The sequence below is a fragment of the Esox lucius genome, chromosome 25, assembly GCF_011004845.1.
Source record: "Esox lucius isolate fEsoLuc1 chromosome 25, fEsoLuc1.pri, whole genome shotgun sequence".
NCBI classification, from domain to species: domain Eukaryota; kingdom Metazoa; phylum Chordata; class Actinopteri; order Esociformes; family Esocidae; genus Esox; species Esox lucius.
This window is the reverse complement of record NC_047593.1, coordinates 7,425,760-7,443,450: the sequence shown is the minus strand read 5'-3', so window position 1 is coordinate 7,443,450 and position 17,691 is coordinate 7,425,760. Positions and strand designations below refer to the sequence as shown.

Below are 17,691 nucleotides of genomic sequence, written 5' to 3'. Positions count from 1 at the left end.
GCAAGGGCAGCAACCACAACCACATCTGCATCCAACACAAACACAGAGGTTGAAACGAAAAACCTAGAGTCTGCCCCAACTTCCACACTGGCATCGACAACAACCACAGCCTCATCGCAAACAACGACAGACGCTGCAACTTCACACATATCTACTTCCAGAACTAACACAAACATTTCCACAAAAAGCACAGAGTTTGCTGCACTGACCATAGTGGCTTCCACAGCAACCACATCCACACCAGAAACAACCAAACAAGCTAAAACTCCATCCATATTTGCTGCCAGGACTAGCACACAGTTTGCCACAACAAACACAGAGACTGCCCCAACAACCACAGAGGTGTCCACAACAACCAAAGGGGTTGCAACACCAACCACATCTGGTGCCACAACTACCACAGAGGTTGCCACAAGAAACATGGAGTCTGCCCAAATTACCACACTGGCTACGACAACTACCACAGCCTCTCCCAAATCAATCACAGATGGTGAACCTTCATCCACATCTGCTGGCATTACAACAACAGAGTTTGCCACAACAACCACAAAGTCTGCCTCAACATACACATCCTCACCAAACACCACCAAAGAAGTTCAAATGACATCCACCTCTTCTGTGACAGCAAACACAGGTGTTGAAACTACACATGAATTTGCCAGTACAAACATAGAGGCTGCCACAACAACTACTTCTGGTCCCACATCAATGACAGTGGAATCCGTAACAAAATTCACAGGGTCTGAAACATCATCCGCATCTGCTGCCACAACTACCACAAATTCTGCCACAACAACAACATCCTCACCACAAACCACTAATGAAGTTGTAATGACATCCACATATTCTATGACAGCAAACAGTGTTGTTGAAACCACAACTGAAACTGCCAGTACAAACACAGAGTTTGCCACAATAACTATTGCTGGTTCCACACCAACGACAATACTATCAGAAACAACATCCACTGGCACAGAAATATCATCCACATCTGCAGCCACATCTAACACAGAGGATTCCACAAAAAACACAGAGTCTCCTGCATTGACCACATTGTCTTCCACAGCAATCACATTCTCTCCAGAAACAACCACACAAGCTGAAACTTCATCCACATTTGCTGCCACAACTGGCAAACAGTTTGCCACAACAAACTCAGAGACCGTCCCAACAACCACAGAGGTGTCCACAACAACAAAAGGGGTTGTAATATCAACCATTTCTGGTGCCTCAACTAACACAGAGGTTTCCACAATAAACACAGAGTCTGCCACATTGAACACAGTGGCATCCACAGCAATCACATTCTCACATGAAACAACCACACCGGCTGAAACTTCATCCACATTTGCTGCCACAACTGGCAAACAGTTTACCACAACAACCACAAAGCCTGCCTCAACATACACATCCTCACCAAAAACCACCAAAGAAGATGTACTGACATCCACCTCTTCTGAGACAGCAAACACAGGTATTGAAACTACACATGAATTTGCCAGTACAAACTCAGAGGCTGCCACAACAACTACTTCTGATCCCACATCAACGACAGTGAAATCCGTAATAACATCCACAGTGTCTGAAACATCATCCGCATCTGCTGCCACAACTACCACAAAGTCTGCCACAACAACAACATCCTCACCACAAACCACTAATGAAGTTGTAATGACATCCACATATTCTACGAAAGCAAACAGTGGTGTTGAAACCACAACTGAAACTGCCAGTACAAACACAGAGGTTACCACAATAACTGATGCTGGTTCCATACCAACGACAATACTATCAGAAACAACATCCACTGGCACAGAAATTTCATCCACATCTGCAGCCACATCTAACACAGAAGTTTCCACAAAAAACACAGAGTCTCCTGCACTGACCACATTGGCTTCCACAGCCACCACATTCTCACCAGAAACAACCACACAAGCTGAAACTTCATCCACATTTGCTGCCACAACTGGCAAACAGTTTTCCACAACAACCACAGAGACTGCCCCAACACCCACAGAGGTGTCCACAACTAACAAAGGGGTTGAAATATCAACCATATCTGGTGCCTCAACAAACACAGAGGTTTCCACAAAAAACACAGAGTCTGCCGCATTGACCACAGTTGCTTCCACAGCCACCACATTCTCACCAGAAACAACCACACAAGCTGAAACTTCATCCACATTTGCTGCCACAACTGGCAAACAGTTTGCCACAACAAACACAGAGACTGCCCCAACAACCACAGAGGTGTCCACAACAACAAAAGGGGTTGTAATATCAACCATTTCTGGTGCCTCAACTAACACAGAGGTTTCCACAATAAACACAGAGTCTGCCACATTGAACACAGTGGCTTCCACAGCAATCACATTCTCACATGAAACAACCACACCGGCTGAAACTTCATCCACATTTGCTGCCACAACTGGCAAACAGTTTGCCAAAACAAACACAGAGAGTGCCCCATCAACCACAGAGTTGTCCACAACAACCAAAAGGGTTGCAACACCAACAACTTCTGGTGCCACAACTAACACAAAGTCTGCCACAACAACAACATCCTCACCACAAACCACTAATGAAGTTGTAATGACATCCACATATTCTACGAAAGCAAACAGTGGTGTTGAAACCACAACTGAAACTGCCAGTACAAACACAGAGTTTACCACAATAACTGATGCTGGTTCCATACCAACGACAATACTATCAGAAACAACATCCACTGGCACAGAAATTTCATCCACATCTGCAGCCACATCTAACACAGAAGTTTCCACAAAAAACACAGAGTCTGCCACATTGAACACAGTGGCTTCCACAGCAATCACATTCTCACATGAAACAACCACACCGGCTGAAACTTCATCCACATTTGCTGCCACAACTGGCTTACAGTTTGCTACAACAACCACAGAGACTGCCCCAACAACCACAGAGGTGTCCACAACAACCAAAGGGGTTGCAACACCAACCACATCTGGTGCCACAACTAACACAGAGGTTGCCACAAGAAACATGGAGTCTGCCCAAACTTACCACACTGGCTTCGACAGCTACCACAGGCGTCTCCTGTAATCAAATCACAGATGTTGAACCTTCATCCACATCTGCAGGCATTACAACAACAGAGTTTGCCACAACAACCACAATGTCTGCCTCAACATACACATCCTCACCAAAAACCACCAAAGAAGTTGTAATGACATCCACCTCTTCTGTAGACAGCAAACACAGGTGTTGAAACTACACATGAATTTGCCAGTACAAACACAGAGGCTGCCACAACAACTACTTCTGGTCTCACATCAACGACAGTGGAATTCTGTAAACAACATCCACAGGGTCTGAAACATCATCCGCATCTGCTGCCACAACTACCACAACAACAACATCCTCACCACAAACCACTAATGAAGTTGTAATGACATCCACATATTCTATGACAGCAAACAGTGTTGTTGAAACCACAACTGAAACTGCCAGTACAAACACAGAGTTTGCCACAATAACTATTGCTGGTTCCACACCAACGACAATACTATCAGAAACAACATCCACTGGCACAGAAATATCATCCACATCTGCAGCCACATCTAACACAGAGGATTCCACAAAAAACACAGAGTCTCCTGCATTGACCACATTGTCTTCCACAGCAATCACATTCTCTCCAGAAACAACCACAGAGGCTGAAACTTCATCCACATTTGCTGCCACAACTGGCAAACAGTTTACCACAACAACCACAGAGACTGCCCGAACAACCACAGAGGTGTCCACAACTAACAAAGGGGTTGAAATATCAACCATATCTGGTTCCACAACTAACACAAAGGTTTCCAGAAAAAACACAGAGTCTTCCACATTGACCATTGTGGCTTCCACAGCAAAAACTTTCTCACCAGAATCAACCACACAAGCTGAAACTTCATCCACATTTGCTGCCACAACTGGCAAACAGTTTGCCACAACAAACTCAGAGACCGTCCCAACAACCACAGAGGTGTCCACAACAACAAAAGGGGTTGTAATATCAACCATTTCTGGTGCCTCAACTAACACAGAGGTTTCCACAATAAACACAGAGTCTGCCACATTGAACACAGTGGCATCCACAGCAATCACATTCTCACATGAAACAACCACACCGGCTGAAACTTCATCCACATTTGCTGCCACAACTGGCAAACAGTTTACCACAACAACCACAAAGCCTGCCTCAACATACACATCCTCACCAAAAACCACCAAAGAAGATGTACTGACATCCACCTCTTCTGAGACAGCAAACACAGGTATTGAAACTACACATGAATTTGCCAGTACAAACTCAGAGGCTGCCACAACAACTACTTCTGATCCCACATCAACGACAGTGAAATCCGTAATAACATCCACAGTGTCTGAAACATCATCCGCATCTGCTGCCACAACTACCACAAAGTCTGCCACAACAACAACATCCTCACCACAAACCACTAATGAAGTTGTAATGACATCCACATATTCTACGAAAGCAAACAGTGGTGTTGAAACCACAACTGAAACTGCCAGTACAAACACAGAGGTTACCACAATAACTGATGCTGGTTCCATACCAACGACAATACTATCAGAAACAACATCCACTGGCACAGAAATTTCATCCACATCTGCAGCCACATCTAACACAGAAGTTTCCACAAAAAACACAGAGTCTCCTGCACTGACCACATTGGCTTCCACAGCCACCACATTCTCACCAGAAACAACCACACAAGCTGAAACTTCATCCACATTTGCTGCCACAACTGGCAAACAGTTTTCCACAACAACCACAGAGACTGCCCCAACACCCACAGAGGTGTCCACAACTAACAAAGGGGTTGAAATATCAACCATATCTGGTGCCTCAACAAACACAGAGGTTTCCACAAAAAACACAGAGTCTGCCGCATTGACCACAGTTGCTTCCACAGCCACCACATTCTCACCAGAAACAACCACACAAGCTGAAACTTCATCCACATTTGCTGCCACAACTGGCAAACAGTTTGCCACAACAAACACAGAGACTGCCCCAACAACCACAGAGGTGTCCACAACAACAAAAGGGGTTGTAATATCAACCATTTCTGGTGCCTCAACTAACACAGAGGTTTCCACAATAAACACAGAGTCTGCCACATTGAACACAGTGGCTTCCACAGCAATCACATTCTCACATGAAACAACCACACCGGCTGAAACTTCATCCACATTTGCTGCCACAACTGGCAAACAGTTTGCCAAAACAAACACAGAGAGTGCCCCATCAACCACAGAGTTGTCCACAGCAACCAAAAGGGTTGCAACACCAACAACTTCTGGTGCCACAACTAACACAAAGTCTGCCACAACAACAACATCCTCACCACAAACCACTAATGAAGTTGTAATGACATCCACATATTCTACCACAATAACTGATGCTGGTTCCATACCAACGAAAATACTATCAGAAACAACATCCACTGGCACAGAAATTTCATCCACATCTGCAGCCACATCTAACACAGAAGTTTCCACAAAAAACACAGAGTCTGCCACATTGAACACAGTGGCTTCCACAGCAATCACATTCTCACATGAAACAACCACACCGGCTGAAACTTCATCCACATTTGCTGCCACAACTGGCTTACAGTTTGCTACAACAACCACAGAGACTGCCCCAACAACCACAGAGGTGTCCACAACAACCAAAGGGGTTGCAACACCAACCACATCTGGTGCCACAACTAACACAGAGGTTGCCACCATAAACACCGAGTCAGCCGCATTGACCACAGAGGCTTTCACAGCAACCACATTCTCTCCAGAAACTAACACACAGGCTGAAACTTCATCCACATTTGCAGCCACAACTAGCACACAGTTTGCCACAACAAACACAGAGACTGCCCCATTAACCACAGAGGTGTCCACAACAACCAAAGAGGTCGCAACATCAACCACAGTCTGGTGCCACAACTAACACAGAGGTTGCCACAAGAAACATGGAGTCTGCCCAACTTACCACACTGGCTTACGACAGCTACCACAGCCGTCTCCTGTAATCAATCACAGATGGTGAACCTTCATCCACATCTGCAGGCATTACAACAACAGAGTTTGCCACAACAACCACAATGTCTGCCTCAACATACACATCCTCACCAAAAACCACCAAAGAAGTTGTAATGACATCCACCTCTTCTGTGACAGCAAACACAGGTGTTGAAACTACACATGAATTTGCCAGTACAAACACAGAGGCTGCCACAACAACTACTTCTGGTCTCACATCAACGACAGTGGATTCTGAAACAACATCCACAGGGTCTGAAACATCATCCGCATCTGCTGCCACAACTACCACAACAACAACATCCTCACCACAAACCACTAATGAAGTTGTAATGACATCCACATATTCTATGACAGCAAACAGTGTTGTTGAAACCACAACTGAAACTGCCAGTACAAACACAGAGGTTGCCACAATAACTATTGCTGGTTCCATACCAACGACAATACTATCAGAAACAACATCCACTAGCACAGAAATATCATCCACATCTGCAGCCACATCTAACACAGAGGATTCCACAAAAAACACAGAGTCTCCTGCATTGACCACATTGTCTTCCACAGCAATCACATTCTCTCCAGAAACAACCACAGAGGCAGAAACTTCATCCACATTTGCTGCCACAACTGGCAAACAGTTTACCACAACAACCACAGAGACTGCCCGAACAACCACAGAGGTGTCCACAACTAACAAAGGGGTTGAAATATCAACCATATCTGGTTCCACAACTAACACAGAGGTTTCCAGAAAAAACACAGAGTCTGCCACATTGACCATTGTGGCTTCCACAGCAAAAACTTTCTCACCAGAATCAACCACACAAGCTGAAACTTCATCCACATTTGCTGCCACAACTGGCAAACAGTTTGCCACAACAAACTCAGAGACCGTCCCAACAACCACAGAGGTGTCCACAACAACAAAAGGGGTTGTAATATCAACCATTTCTGGTGCCTCAACTAACACAGAGGTTTCCACAATAAACACAGAGTCTGCCACATTGAACACAGTGGCATCCACAGCAATCACATTCTCACATGAAACAACCACACCGGCTGAAACTTCATCCACATTTGCTGCCACAACTGGCAAACAGTTTACCACAACAACCACAAAGCCTGCCTCAACATACACATCCTCACCAAAAACCACCAAAGAAGATGTACTGACATCCACCTCTTCTGAGACAGCAAACACAGGTATTGAAACTACACATGAATTTGCCAGTACAAACTCAGAGGCTGCCACAACAACTACTTCTGATCCCACATCAACGACAGTGAAATCCGTAATAACATCCACAGTGTCTGAAACATCATCCGCATCTGCTGCCACAACTACCACAAAGTCTGCCACAACAACAACATCCTCACCACAAACCACTAATGAAGTTGTAATGACATCCACATATTCTACGAAAGCAAACAGTGGTGTTGAAACCACAACTGAAACTGCCAGTACAAACACAGAGGTTACCACAATAACTGATGCTGGTTCCATACCAACGACAATACTATCAGAAACAACATCCACTGGCACAGAAATTTCATCCACATCTGCAGCCACATCTAACACAGAAGTTTCCACAAAAAACACAGAGTCTCCTGCATTGACCACATTGGCTTCCACAGCCACCACATTCTCACCAGAAACAACCACACAAGCTGAAACTTCATCCACATTTGCTGCCACAACTGGCAAACAGTTTTCCACAACAACCACAGAGACTGCCCCAACACCCACAGAGGTGTCCACAACTAACAAAGGGGTTGAAATATCAACCATATCTGGTGCCTCAACAAACACAGAGGTTTCCACAAAAAACACAGAGTCTGCCGCATTGACCACAGTTGCTTCCACAGCCACCACATTCTCACCAGAAACAACCACACAAGCTGAAACTTCATCCACATTTGCTGCCACAACTGGCAAACAGTTTGCCACAACAACCACAGAGACTGCCCCAACACCCACAGAGGTGTCCACAACAACAAAAGGGGTTGTAATATCAACCATTTCTGGTGCCTCAACTAACACAGAGGTTTCCACAATAAACACAGAGTCTGCCACATTGAACACAGTGGCTTCCACAGCAATCACATTCTCACATGAAACAACCACACCGGCTGAAACTTCATCCACATTTGCTGCCACAACTGGCTTACAGTTTGCTACAACAACCACAGAGACTGCCCCAACAACCACAGAGGTGTCCACAACAACCAAAGGGGTTGCAACACCAACCACATCTGGTGCCACAACTAACACAGAGGTTGCCACCATAAACACCGAGTCAGCCGCATTGACCACAGAGGCTTTCACAGCAACCACATTCTCATCAGAAACTAACACACAGGCTGAAACTTCATCCACATTTGCAGCCACAACTAGCACACAGTTTGCCACAACAAACACAGAGACTGCCCCATTAACCACAGAGGTGTCCACAACAACCAAAGGGGTTGCAACACCAACCACATCTGGTGCCACAACTAACACAGAGGTTGCCACAAGAAACATGGAGTCTGCCCAAATTACCACAATGGCTACGACAGCTACCACAGCCTCTCCCAAATCAATCACAGATGGTGAACCTTCATCCACATCTGCAGGCATTACAACAACAGAGTTTGCCACAACAACCACAAAGTCTGCCTCAACATACACATCCTCACCAAAAACCACCAAAGAAGTTGTAATGACATCCACCTCTTCTGAGAGAGCAAACACAGGTGTTGAAACTACACATGAATTTGCCAGTACAAACACAGAGGCTGCCACAAAAACTACTTCTGGTCCCACATCAACGACAGTGGAATCCGTAACAACATCCACAGGGTCTGAAACATCATCCGCATCTGCTGCCACAACTACCACAACAACAACATCCTCACCACAAACCACTAATGAAGTTGTAATGACATCCACATATTCTATGACAGCAAACAGTGTTGTTGAAACCACAACTGAAACTGCCAGTACAAACACAGAGTTTGCCACAATAACTATTGCTGGTTCCACACCAACGACAATACTATCAGAAACAACATCCACTGGCACAGAAATATCATCCACATCTGCAGCCACATCTAACACAGAGGATTCCACAAAAAACACAGAGTCTCCTGCATTGACCACATTGTCTTCCACAGCAATCACATTCTCTCCAGAAACAACCACAGAGGCAGAAACTTCATCCACATTTGCTGCCACAACTGGCAAACAGTTTACCACAACAACCACAGAGACTGCCCGAACAACCACAGAGGTGTCCACAACTAACAAAGGGGTTGAAATATCAACCATATCTGGTTCCACAACTAACACAGAGGTTTCCAGAAAAAACACAGAGTCTTCCACATTGACCATTGTGGCTTCCACAGCAAAAACTTTCTCACCAGAATCAACCACACAAGCTGAAACTTCATCCACATTTGCTGCCACAACTGGCAAACAGTTTGCCACAACAAACTCAGAGACCGTCCCAACAACCACAGAGGTGTCCACAACAACAAAAGGGGTTGTAATATCAACCATTTCTGGTGCCTCAACTAACACAGAGGTTTCCACAATAAACACAGAGTCTGCCACATTGAACACAGTGGCATCCACAGCAATCACATTCTCACATGAAACAACCACACCGGCTGAAACTTCATCCACATTTGCTGCCACAACTGGCAAACAGTTTACCACAACAACCACAAAGCCTGCCTCAACATACACATCCTCACCAAAAACCACCAAAGAAGATGTACTGACATCCACCTCTTCTGAGACAGCAAACACAGGTATTGAAACTACACATGAATTTGCCAGTACAAACTCAGAGGCTGCCACAACAACTACTTCTGATCCCACATCAACGACAGTGAAATCCGTAATAACATCCACAGTGTCTGAAACATCATCCGCATCTGCTGCCACAACTACCACAAAGTCTGCCACAACAACAACATCCTCACCACAAACCACTAATGAAGTTGTAATGACATCCACATATTCTACGAAAGCAAACAGTGGTGTTGAAACCACAACTGAAACTGCCAGTACAAACACAGAGGTTACCACAATAACTGATGCTGGTTCCATACCAACGACAATACTATCAGAAACAACATCCACTGGCACAGAAATTTCAATCCACATCTGCAGCCACATCTAACACAGAAGTTTACACAAAAAACACAGAGTCTCCTGCACTGACCACATTGGCTTCCACAGCCACCACATTCTCACCAGAAACAACCACACAAGCTGAAACTTCATCCACATTTGCTGCCACAACTGGCAAACAGTTTTCCACAACAACCACAGAGACTGCCCCAACACCCACAGAGGTGTCCACAACTAACAAAGGGGTTGAAATATCAACCATATCTGGTGCCTCAACAAACACAGAGGTTTCCACAAAAAACACAGAGTCTGCCGCATTGACCACAGTTGCTTCCACAGCCACCACATTCTCACCAGAAACAACCACACAAGCTGAAACTTCATCCACATTTGCTGCCACAACTGGCAAACAGTTTGCCACAACAAACACAGAGACTGCCCCAACAACCACAGAGGTGTCCACAACAACAAAAGGGGTTGTAATATCAACCATTTCTGGTGCCTCAACTAACACAGAGGTTTCCACAATAAACACAGAGTCTGCCACATTGAACACAGTGGCTTCCACAGCAATCACATTCTCACATGAAACAACCACACCGGCTGAAACTTCATCCACATTTGCTGCCACAACTGGCAAACAGTTTGCCAAAACAAACACAGAGAGTGCCCCATCAACCACAGAGTTGTCCACAGCAACCAAAAGGGTTGCAACACCAACAACTTCTGGTGCCACAACTAACACAAAGTCTGCCACAACAACAACATCCTCACCACAAACCACTAATGAAGTTGTAATGACATCCACATATTCTACGAAAGCAAACAGTGGTGTTGAAACCACAACTGAAACTGCCAGTACAAACACAGAGGTTACCACAATAACTGATGCTGGTTCCATACCAACGACAATACTATCAGAAACAACATCCACTGGCACAGAAATTTCATCCACATCTGCAGCCACATCTAACACAGAAGTTTCCACAAAAAACACAGAGTCTCCTGCATTGACCACATTGGCTTCCACAGCCACCACATTCTCACCAGAAACAACCACACAAGCTGAAACTTCATCCACATTTGCTGCCACAACTGGCAAACAGTTTTCCACAACAACCACAGAGACTGCCCCAACACCCACAGAGGTGTCCACAACTAACAAAGGGGTTGAAATATCAACCATATCTGGTGCCTCAACAAACACAGAGGTTTCCACAAAAAACACAGAGTCTGCCGCATTGACCACAGTTGCTTCCACAGCCACCACATTCTCACCAGAAACAACCACACAAGCTGAAACTTCATCCACATTTGCTGCCACAACTGGCAAACAGTTTGCCACAACAAACACAGAGACTGCCCCAACAACCACAGAGGTGTCCACAACAACAAAAGGGGTTGTAATATCAACCATTTCTGGTGCCTCAACTAACACAGAGGTTTCCACAATAAACACAGAGTCTGCCACATTGAACACAGTGGCTTCCACAGCAATCACATTCTCACATGAAACAACCACACCGGCTGAAACTTCATCCACATTTGCTGCCACAACTGGCAAACAGTTTACCAAAACAAACACAGAGAGTGCCCCATCAACCACAGAGTTGTCCACAGCAACCAAAAGGGTTGCAACACCAACAACTTCTGGTGCCACAACTAACACAAAGTCTGCCACAACAACAACATCCTCACCACAAACCACTAATGAAGTTGTAATGACATCCACATATTCTACGAAAGCAAACAGTGGTGTTGAAACCACAACTGAAACTGCCAGTACAAACACAGAGGTTACCACAATAACTGATGCTGGTTCCATACCAACGACAATACTATCAGAAACAACATCCACTGGCACAGAAATTTCATCCACATCTGCAGCCACATCTAACACAGAAGTTTCCACAAAAAACACAGAGTCTGCCACATTGAACACAGTGGCTTCCACAGCAATCACATTCTCACATGAAACAACCACACCGGCTGAAACTTCATCCACATTTGCTGCCACAACTGGCTTACAGTTTGCTACAACAACCACAGAGACTGCCCCAACAACCACAGAGGTGTCCACAACAACCAAAGGGGTTGCAACACCAACCACATCTGGTGCCACAACTAACACAGAGGTTGCCACCATAAACACCGAGTCAGCCGCATTGACCACAGAGGCTTTCACAGCAACCACATTCTCATCAGAAACTAACACACAGGCTGAAACTTCATCCACATTTGCAGCCACAACTAGCACACAGTTTGCCACAACAAACACAGAGACTGCCCCATTAACCACAGAGGTGTCCACAACAACCAAAGGGGTTGCAACACCAACCACATCTGGTGCCACAACTAACACAGAGGTTGCCACAAGAAACATGGAGTCTGCCCAAATTACCACAATGGCTACGACAGCTACCACAGCCTCTCCCAAATCAATCACAGATGGTGAACCTTCATCCACATCTGCAGGCATTACAACAACAGAGTTTGCCACAACAACCACAAAGTCTGCCTCAACATACACATCCTCACCAAAAACCACCAAAGAAGTTGTAATGACATCCACCTCTTCTGATGAGAGCAAACACAGGTGTTGAAACTACACATGAATTTGCCAGTACAAACACAGAGGCTGCCACAAAAACTACTTCTGGTCTCACATCAACGACAGTGGAATCCGTAACAACATCCACAGGGTCTGAAACATCATCCGCATCTGCTGCCACAACTACCACAACAACAACATCCTCACCACAAACCACTAATGAAGTTGTAATGACATCCACATATTCTATGACAGCAAACAGTGTTGTTGAAACCACAACTGAAACTGCCAGTACAAACACAGAGTTTGCCACAATAACTATTGCTGGTTCCACACCAACGACAATACTATCAGAAACAACATCCACTGGCACAGAAATATCATCCACATCTGCAGCCACATCTAACACAGAGGATTCCACAAAAAACACAGAGTCTCCTGCATTGACCACATTGTCTTCCACAGCAATCACATTCTCTCCAGAAACAACCACAGAGGCTGAAACTTCATCCACATTTGCTGCCACAACTGGCAAACAGTTTACCACAACAACCACAGAGACTGCCCCGAACAACCACAGAGGTGTCCACAACTAACAAAGGGGTTGAAATATCAACCATATCTGGTTCCACAACTAACACAGAGGTTTCCAGAAAAAACACAGAGTCTGCCACATTGACCATTGTGGCTTCCACAGCAAAAACTTTCTCACCAGAATCAACCACACAAGCTGAAACTTCATCCACATTTGCTGCCACAACTGGCAAACAGTTTGCCACAACAAACTCAGAGACCGTCCCAACAACCACAGAGGTGTCCACAACAACAAAAGGGGTTGTAATATCAACCATTTCTGGTGCCTCAACTAACACAGAGGTTTCCACAATAAACACAGAGTCTGCCACATTGAACACAGTGGCATCCACAGCAATCACATTCTCACATGAAACAACCACACCGGCTGAAACTTCATCCACATTTGCTGCCACAACTGGCAAACAGTTTACCACAACAACCACAAAGCCTGCCTCAACATACACATCCTCACCAAAAACCACCAAAGAAGATGTACTGACATCCACCTCTTCTGAGACAGCAAACACAGGTATTGAAACTACACATGAATTTGCCAGTACAAACTCAAAGGCTGCCACAACAACTACTTCTGATCCCACATCAACGACAGTGAAATCCGTAATAACATCCACAGTGTCTGAAACATCATCCGCATCTGCTGCCACAACTACCACAAAGTCTGCCACAACAACAACATCCTCACCACAAACCACTAATGAAGTTGTAATGACATCCACATATTCTACGAAAGCAAACAGTGGTGTTGAAACCACAACTGAAACTGCCAGTACAAACACAGAGGTTACCACAATAACTGATGCTGGTTCCATACCAACGACAATACTATCAGAAACAACATCCACTGGCACAGAAATTTCATCCACATCTGCAGCCACATCTAACACAGAAGTTTCCACAAAAAACACAGAGTCTCCTGCATTGACCACATTGGCTTCCACAGCCACCACATTCTCACCAGAAACAACCACACAAGCTGAAACTTCATCCACATTTGCTGCCACAACTGGCAAACAGTTTTCCACAACAACCACAGAGACTGCCCCAACACCCACAGAGGTGTCCACAACTAAAAAAGGGGTTGTAATATCAACCATTTCTGGTGCCTCAACAAACACAGAGGTTTCCACAAAAAACACAGAGTCTGCCGCATTGACCACAGTTGCTTCCACAGCCACCACATTCTCACCAGAAACAACCACACAAGCTGAAACTTCATCCACATTTGCTGCCACAACTGGCAAACAGTTTGCCACAACAAACACAGAGACTGCCCCAACAACCACAGAGGTGTCCACAACAACAAAAGGGGTTGTAATATCAACCATTTCTGGTGCCTCAACTAACACAGAGGTTTCCACAATAAACACAGAGTCTGCCACATTGAACACAGTGGCTTCCACAGCAATCACATTCTCACATGAAACAACCACACCGGCTGAAACTTCATCCACATTTGCTGCCACAACTGGCTTACAGTTTGCTACAACAACCACAGAGACTGCCCCAACAACCACAGAGGTGTCCACAACAACCAAAGGGGTTGCAACACCAACCACATCTGGTGCCACAACTAACACAGAGGTTGCCACCATAAACACCGAGTCAGCCGCATTGACCACAGAGGCTTTCACAGCAACCACATTCTCTCCAGAAACTAACACACAGGCTGAAACTTCATCCACATTTGCAGCCACAACTAGCACACAGTTTGCCACAACAAACACAGAGACTGCCCCATTAACCACAGAGGTGTCCACAACAACCAAAGGGGTTGCAACACCAACCACATCTGGTGCCACAACTAACACAGAGGTTGCCACAAGAAACATGGAGTCTGCCCAAATTACCACAATGGCTACGACAGCTACCACAGCCTCTCCCAAATCAATCACAGATGGTGAACCTTCATCCACATCTGCAGGCATTACAACAACAGAGTTTGCCACAACAACCACAAATGTCTGCCTCAACATACACATCCTCACCAAAAACCACCAAAGAAGTTGTAATGACATCCACCTCTTCTGAGAGAGCAAACACAGGTGTTGAAACTACACATGAATTTGCCAGTACAAACACAGAGGCTGCCACAAAAACTACTTCTGGTCCCACATCAACGACAGTGGAATCCGTAACAACATCCACAGGGTCTGAAACATCATCCGCATCTGCTGCCACAACTACCACAACAACAACATCCTCACCACAAACCACTAATGAAGTTGTAATGACATCCACATATTCTATGACAGCAAACAGTGTTGTTGAAACCACAACTGAAACTGCCAGTACAAACACAGAGTTTGCCACAATAACTATTGCTGGTTCCACACCAACGACAATACTATCAGAAACAACATCCACTGGCACAGAAATATCATCCACATCTGCAGCCACATCTAACACAGAGGATTCCACAAAAAACACAGAGTCTCCTGCATTGACCACATTGTCTTCCACAGCAATCACATTCTCTCCAGAAACAACCACAGAGGCTGAAACTTCATCCACATTTGCTGCCACAACTGGCAAACAGTTTACCACAACAACCACAGAGACTGCCCGAACAACCACAGAGGTGTCCACAACTAACAAAGGGGTTGAAATATCAACCATATCTGGTTCCACAACTAACACAGAGGTTTCCAGAAAAAACACAGAGTCTTCCACATTGACCATTGTGGCTTCCACAGCAAAAACTTTCTCACCAGAATCAACCACACAAGCTGAAACTTCATCCACATTTGCTGCCACAACTGGCAAACAGTTTGCCACAACAAACTCAGAGACCGTCCCAACAACCACAGAGGTGTCCACAACAACAAAAGGGGTTGTAAATATCAACCATTTCTGGTGCCTCAACTAACACAGAGGTTTCCACAATAAACACAGAGTCTGCCACATTGAACACAGTGGCATCCACAGCAATCACATTCTCACATGAAACAACCACACCGGCTGAAACTTCATCCACATTTGCTGCCACAACTGGCAAACAGTTTACCACAACAACCACAAAGCCTGCCTCAACATACACATCCTCACCAAAAACCACCAAAGAAGATGTACTGACATCCACCTCTTCTGAGACAGCAAACACAGGTATTGAAACTACACATGAATTTGCCAGTACAAACTCAGAGGCTGCCACAACAACTACTTCTGATCCCACATCAACGACAGTGAAATCCGTAATAACATCCACAGTGTCTGAAACATCATCCGCATCTGCTGCCACAACTACCACAAAGTCTGCCACAACAACAACATCCTCACCACAAACCACTAATGAAGTTGTAATGACATCCACATATTCTACGACAGCAAACAGTGTTGTTGAAACCACAACTGAAACTGCCAGTACAAACACAGAGGTTGCCACAATAACTTTTGCTGGTTCCATACCAACGACAATACTATCAGAAACAACATCCACTGGCACAGAAATATCATCCACATCTGCAGCCACATCTAACACAGAAGTTTCCACAAAAAACACAGAGTCTGCCGCATTGACCACAGTGGCTTCCACAGCAATCACATTCTCACCAGAAACAACCACACAAGCTGAAACTTCATCCACATTTGCTGCCACAACTGGCAAACAGTTTTCCACAACAACCACAGAGACTGCCCCAACACCCACAGAGGTGTCCACAACTAACAAAGGGGTTGAAATATCAACCATATCTGGTGCCTCAACAAACACAGAGGTTTCCACAAAAAACACAGAGTCTGCCGCATTGACCACAGTGGCTTCCACAGCAATCACATTCTCACCAGAAACAACCACACAAGCTGAAACTTCATCCACATTTGCTGCCACAACTGGCAAACAGTTTGCCACAACAACCACAGAGACTGCCCCAACAACCACAGAGGTGTCCACAACAACAAAAGGGGTTGTAATATCAACCATTTCTGGTGCCTCAACTAACACAGAGGTTTCCACAATAAACACAGAGTCTGCCACATTGAACACAGTGGCTTCCACAGCAATCACATTCTCACATGAAACAACCACACCGGCTGAAACTTCATCCACATTTGCTGCCACAACTGGCTTACAGTTTGCTACAACAACCACAGAGACTGCCCCAACAACCACAGAGGTGTCCACAACAACCAAAGGGGTTGCAACACCAACCACATCTGGTGCCACAACTAACACAGAGGTTGCCACCATAAACACAGAGTCAGCCGCATTGACCACAGAGGCTTTCACAGCAACCACATTCTCATCAGAAACTAACACACAGGCTGAAACTTCATCCACATTTGCAGCCACAACTAGCACACAGTTTGCCACAACAAACGCAGAGTC

The 17,691-nt window shown here is 45.2% G+C and overlaps 2 protein-coding genes across 2 annotated transcripts; both read left to right on the top strand.

Annotated features, from left to right (window-relative positions):
* Positions 1-329: 329 nt before the first annotated feature.
* On the top strand, positions 330-3,084 carry LOC117594078 (mucin-5AC-like). Its single transcript, XM_034290900.1, has one exon. It carries the CDS (start codon positions 421-423, stop codon positions 3,082-3,084), a length of 2,664 nt encoding a protein of 887 aa, XP_034146791.1. The 5' UTR covers positions 330-420.
* Positions 3,085-10,182: 7,098 nt separating this feature from the next.
* On the top strand, positions 10,183-16,233 carry LOC117594077 (mucin-22-like). The gene is made up of 3 exons (XM_034290899.1): positions 10,183-11,779; positions 13,351-14,423; positions 15,289-16,233. The coding sequence occupies exons 1-3, from the start codon at positions 10,183-10,185 to the stop codon at positions 16,231-16,233; spliced, it is 3,615 nt and encodes a 1,204-aa protein (XP_034146790.1).
* Positions 16,234-17,691: the final 1,458 nt, after the last annotated feature.

Coding starts and splice junctions, on each gene's coding strand:
- LOC117594078 (XM_034290900.1), top strand. CDS start 421: ATGGAGTCTGCCCAAATTACCACACTGGCTACGACAACTACCACAGCC.
- LOC117594077 (XM_034290899.1), top strand. CDS start 10,183: ATGCTGGTTCCATACCAACGACAATACTATCAGAAACAACATCCACTG. Junction 11,780..13,350: donor CACATTTGCTGCCACAACTG/GCAAACAGTTTA, acceptor GAACAACCACAG/AGGTGTCCACAACTAACAAA. Junction 14,424..15,288: donor CTGCCCCAACACCCACAGAG/GTGTCCACAACT, acceptor CCACATCTGCAG/GCATTACAACAACAGAGTTT.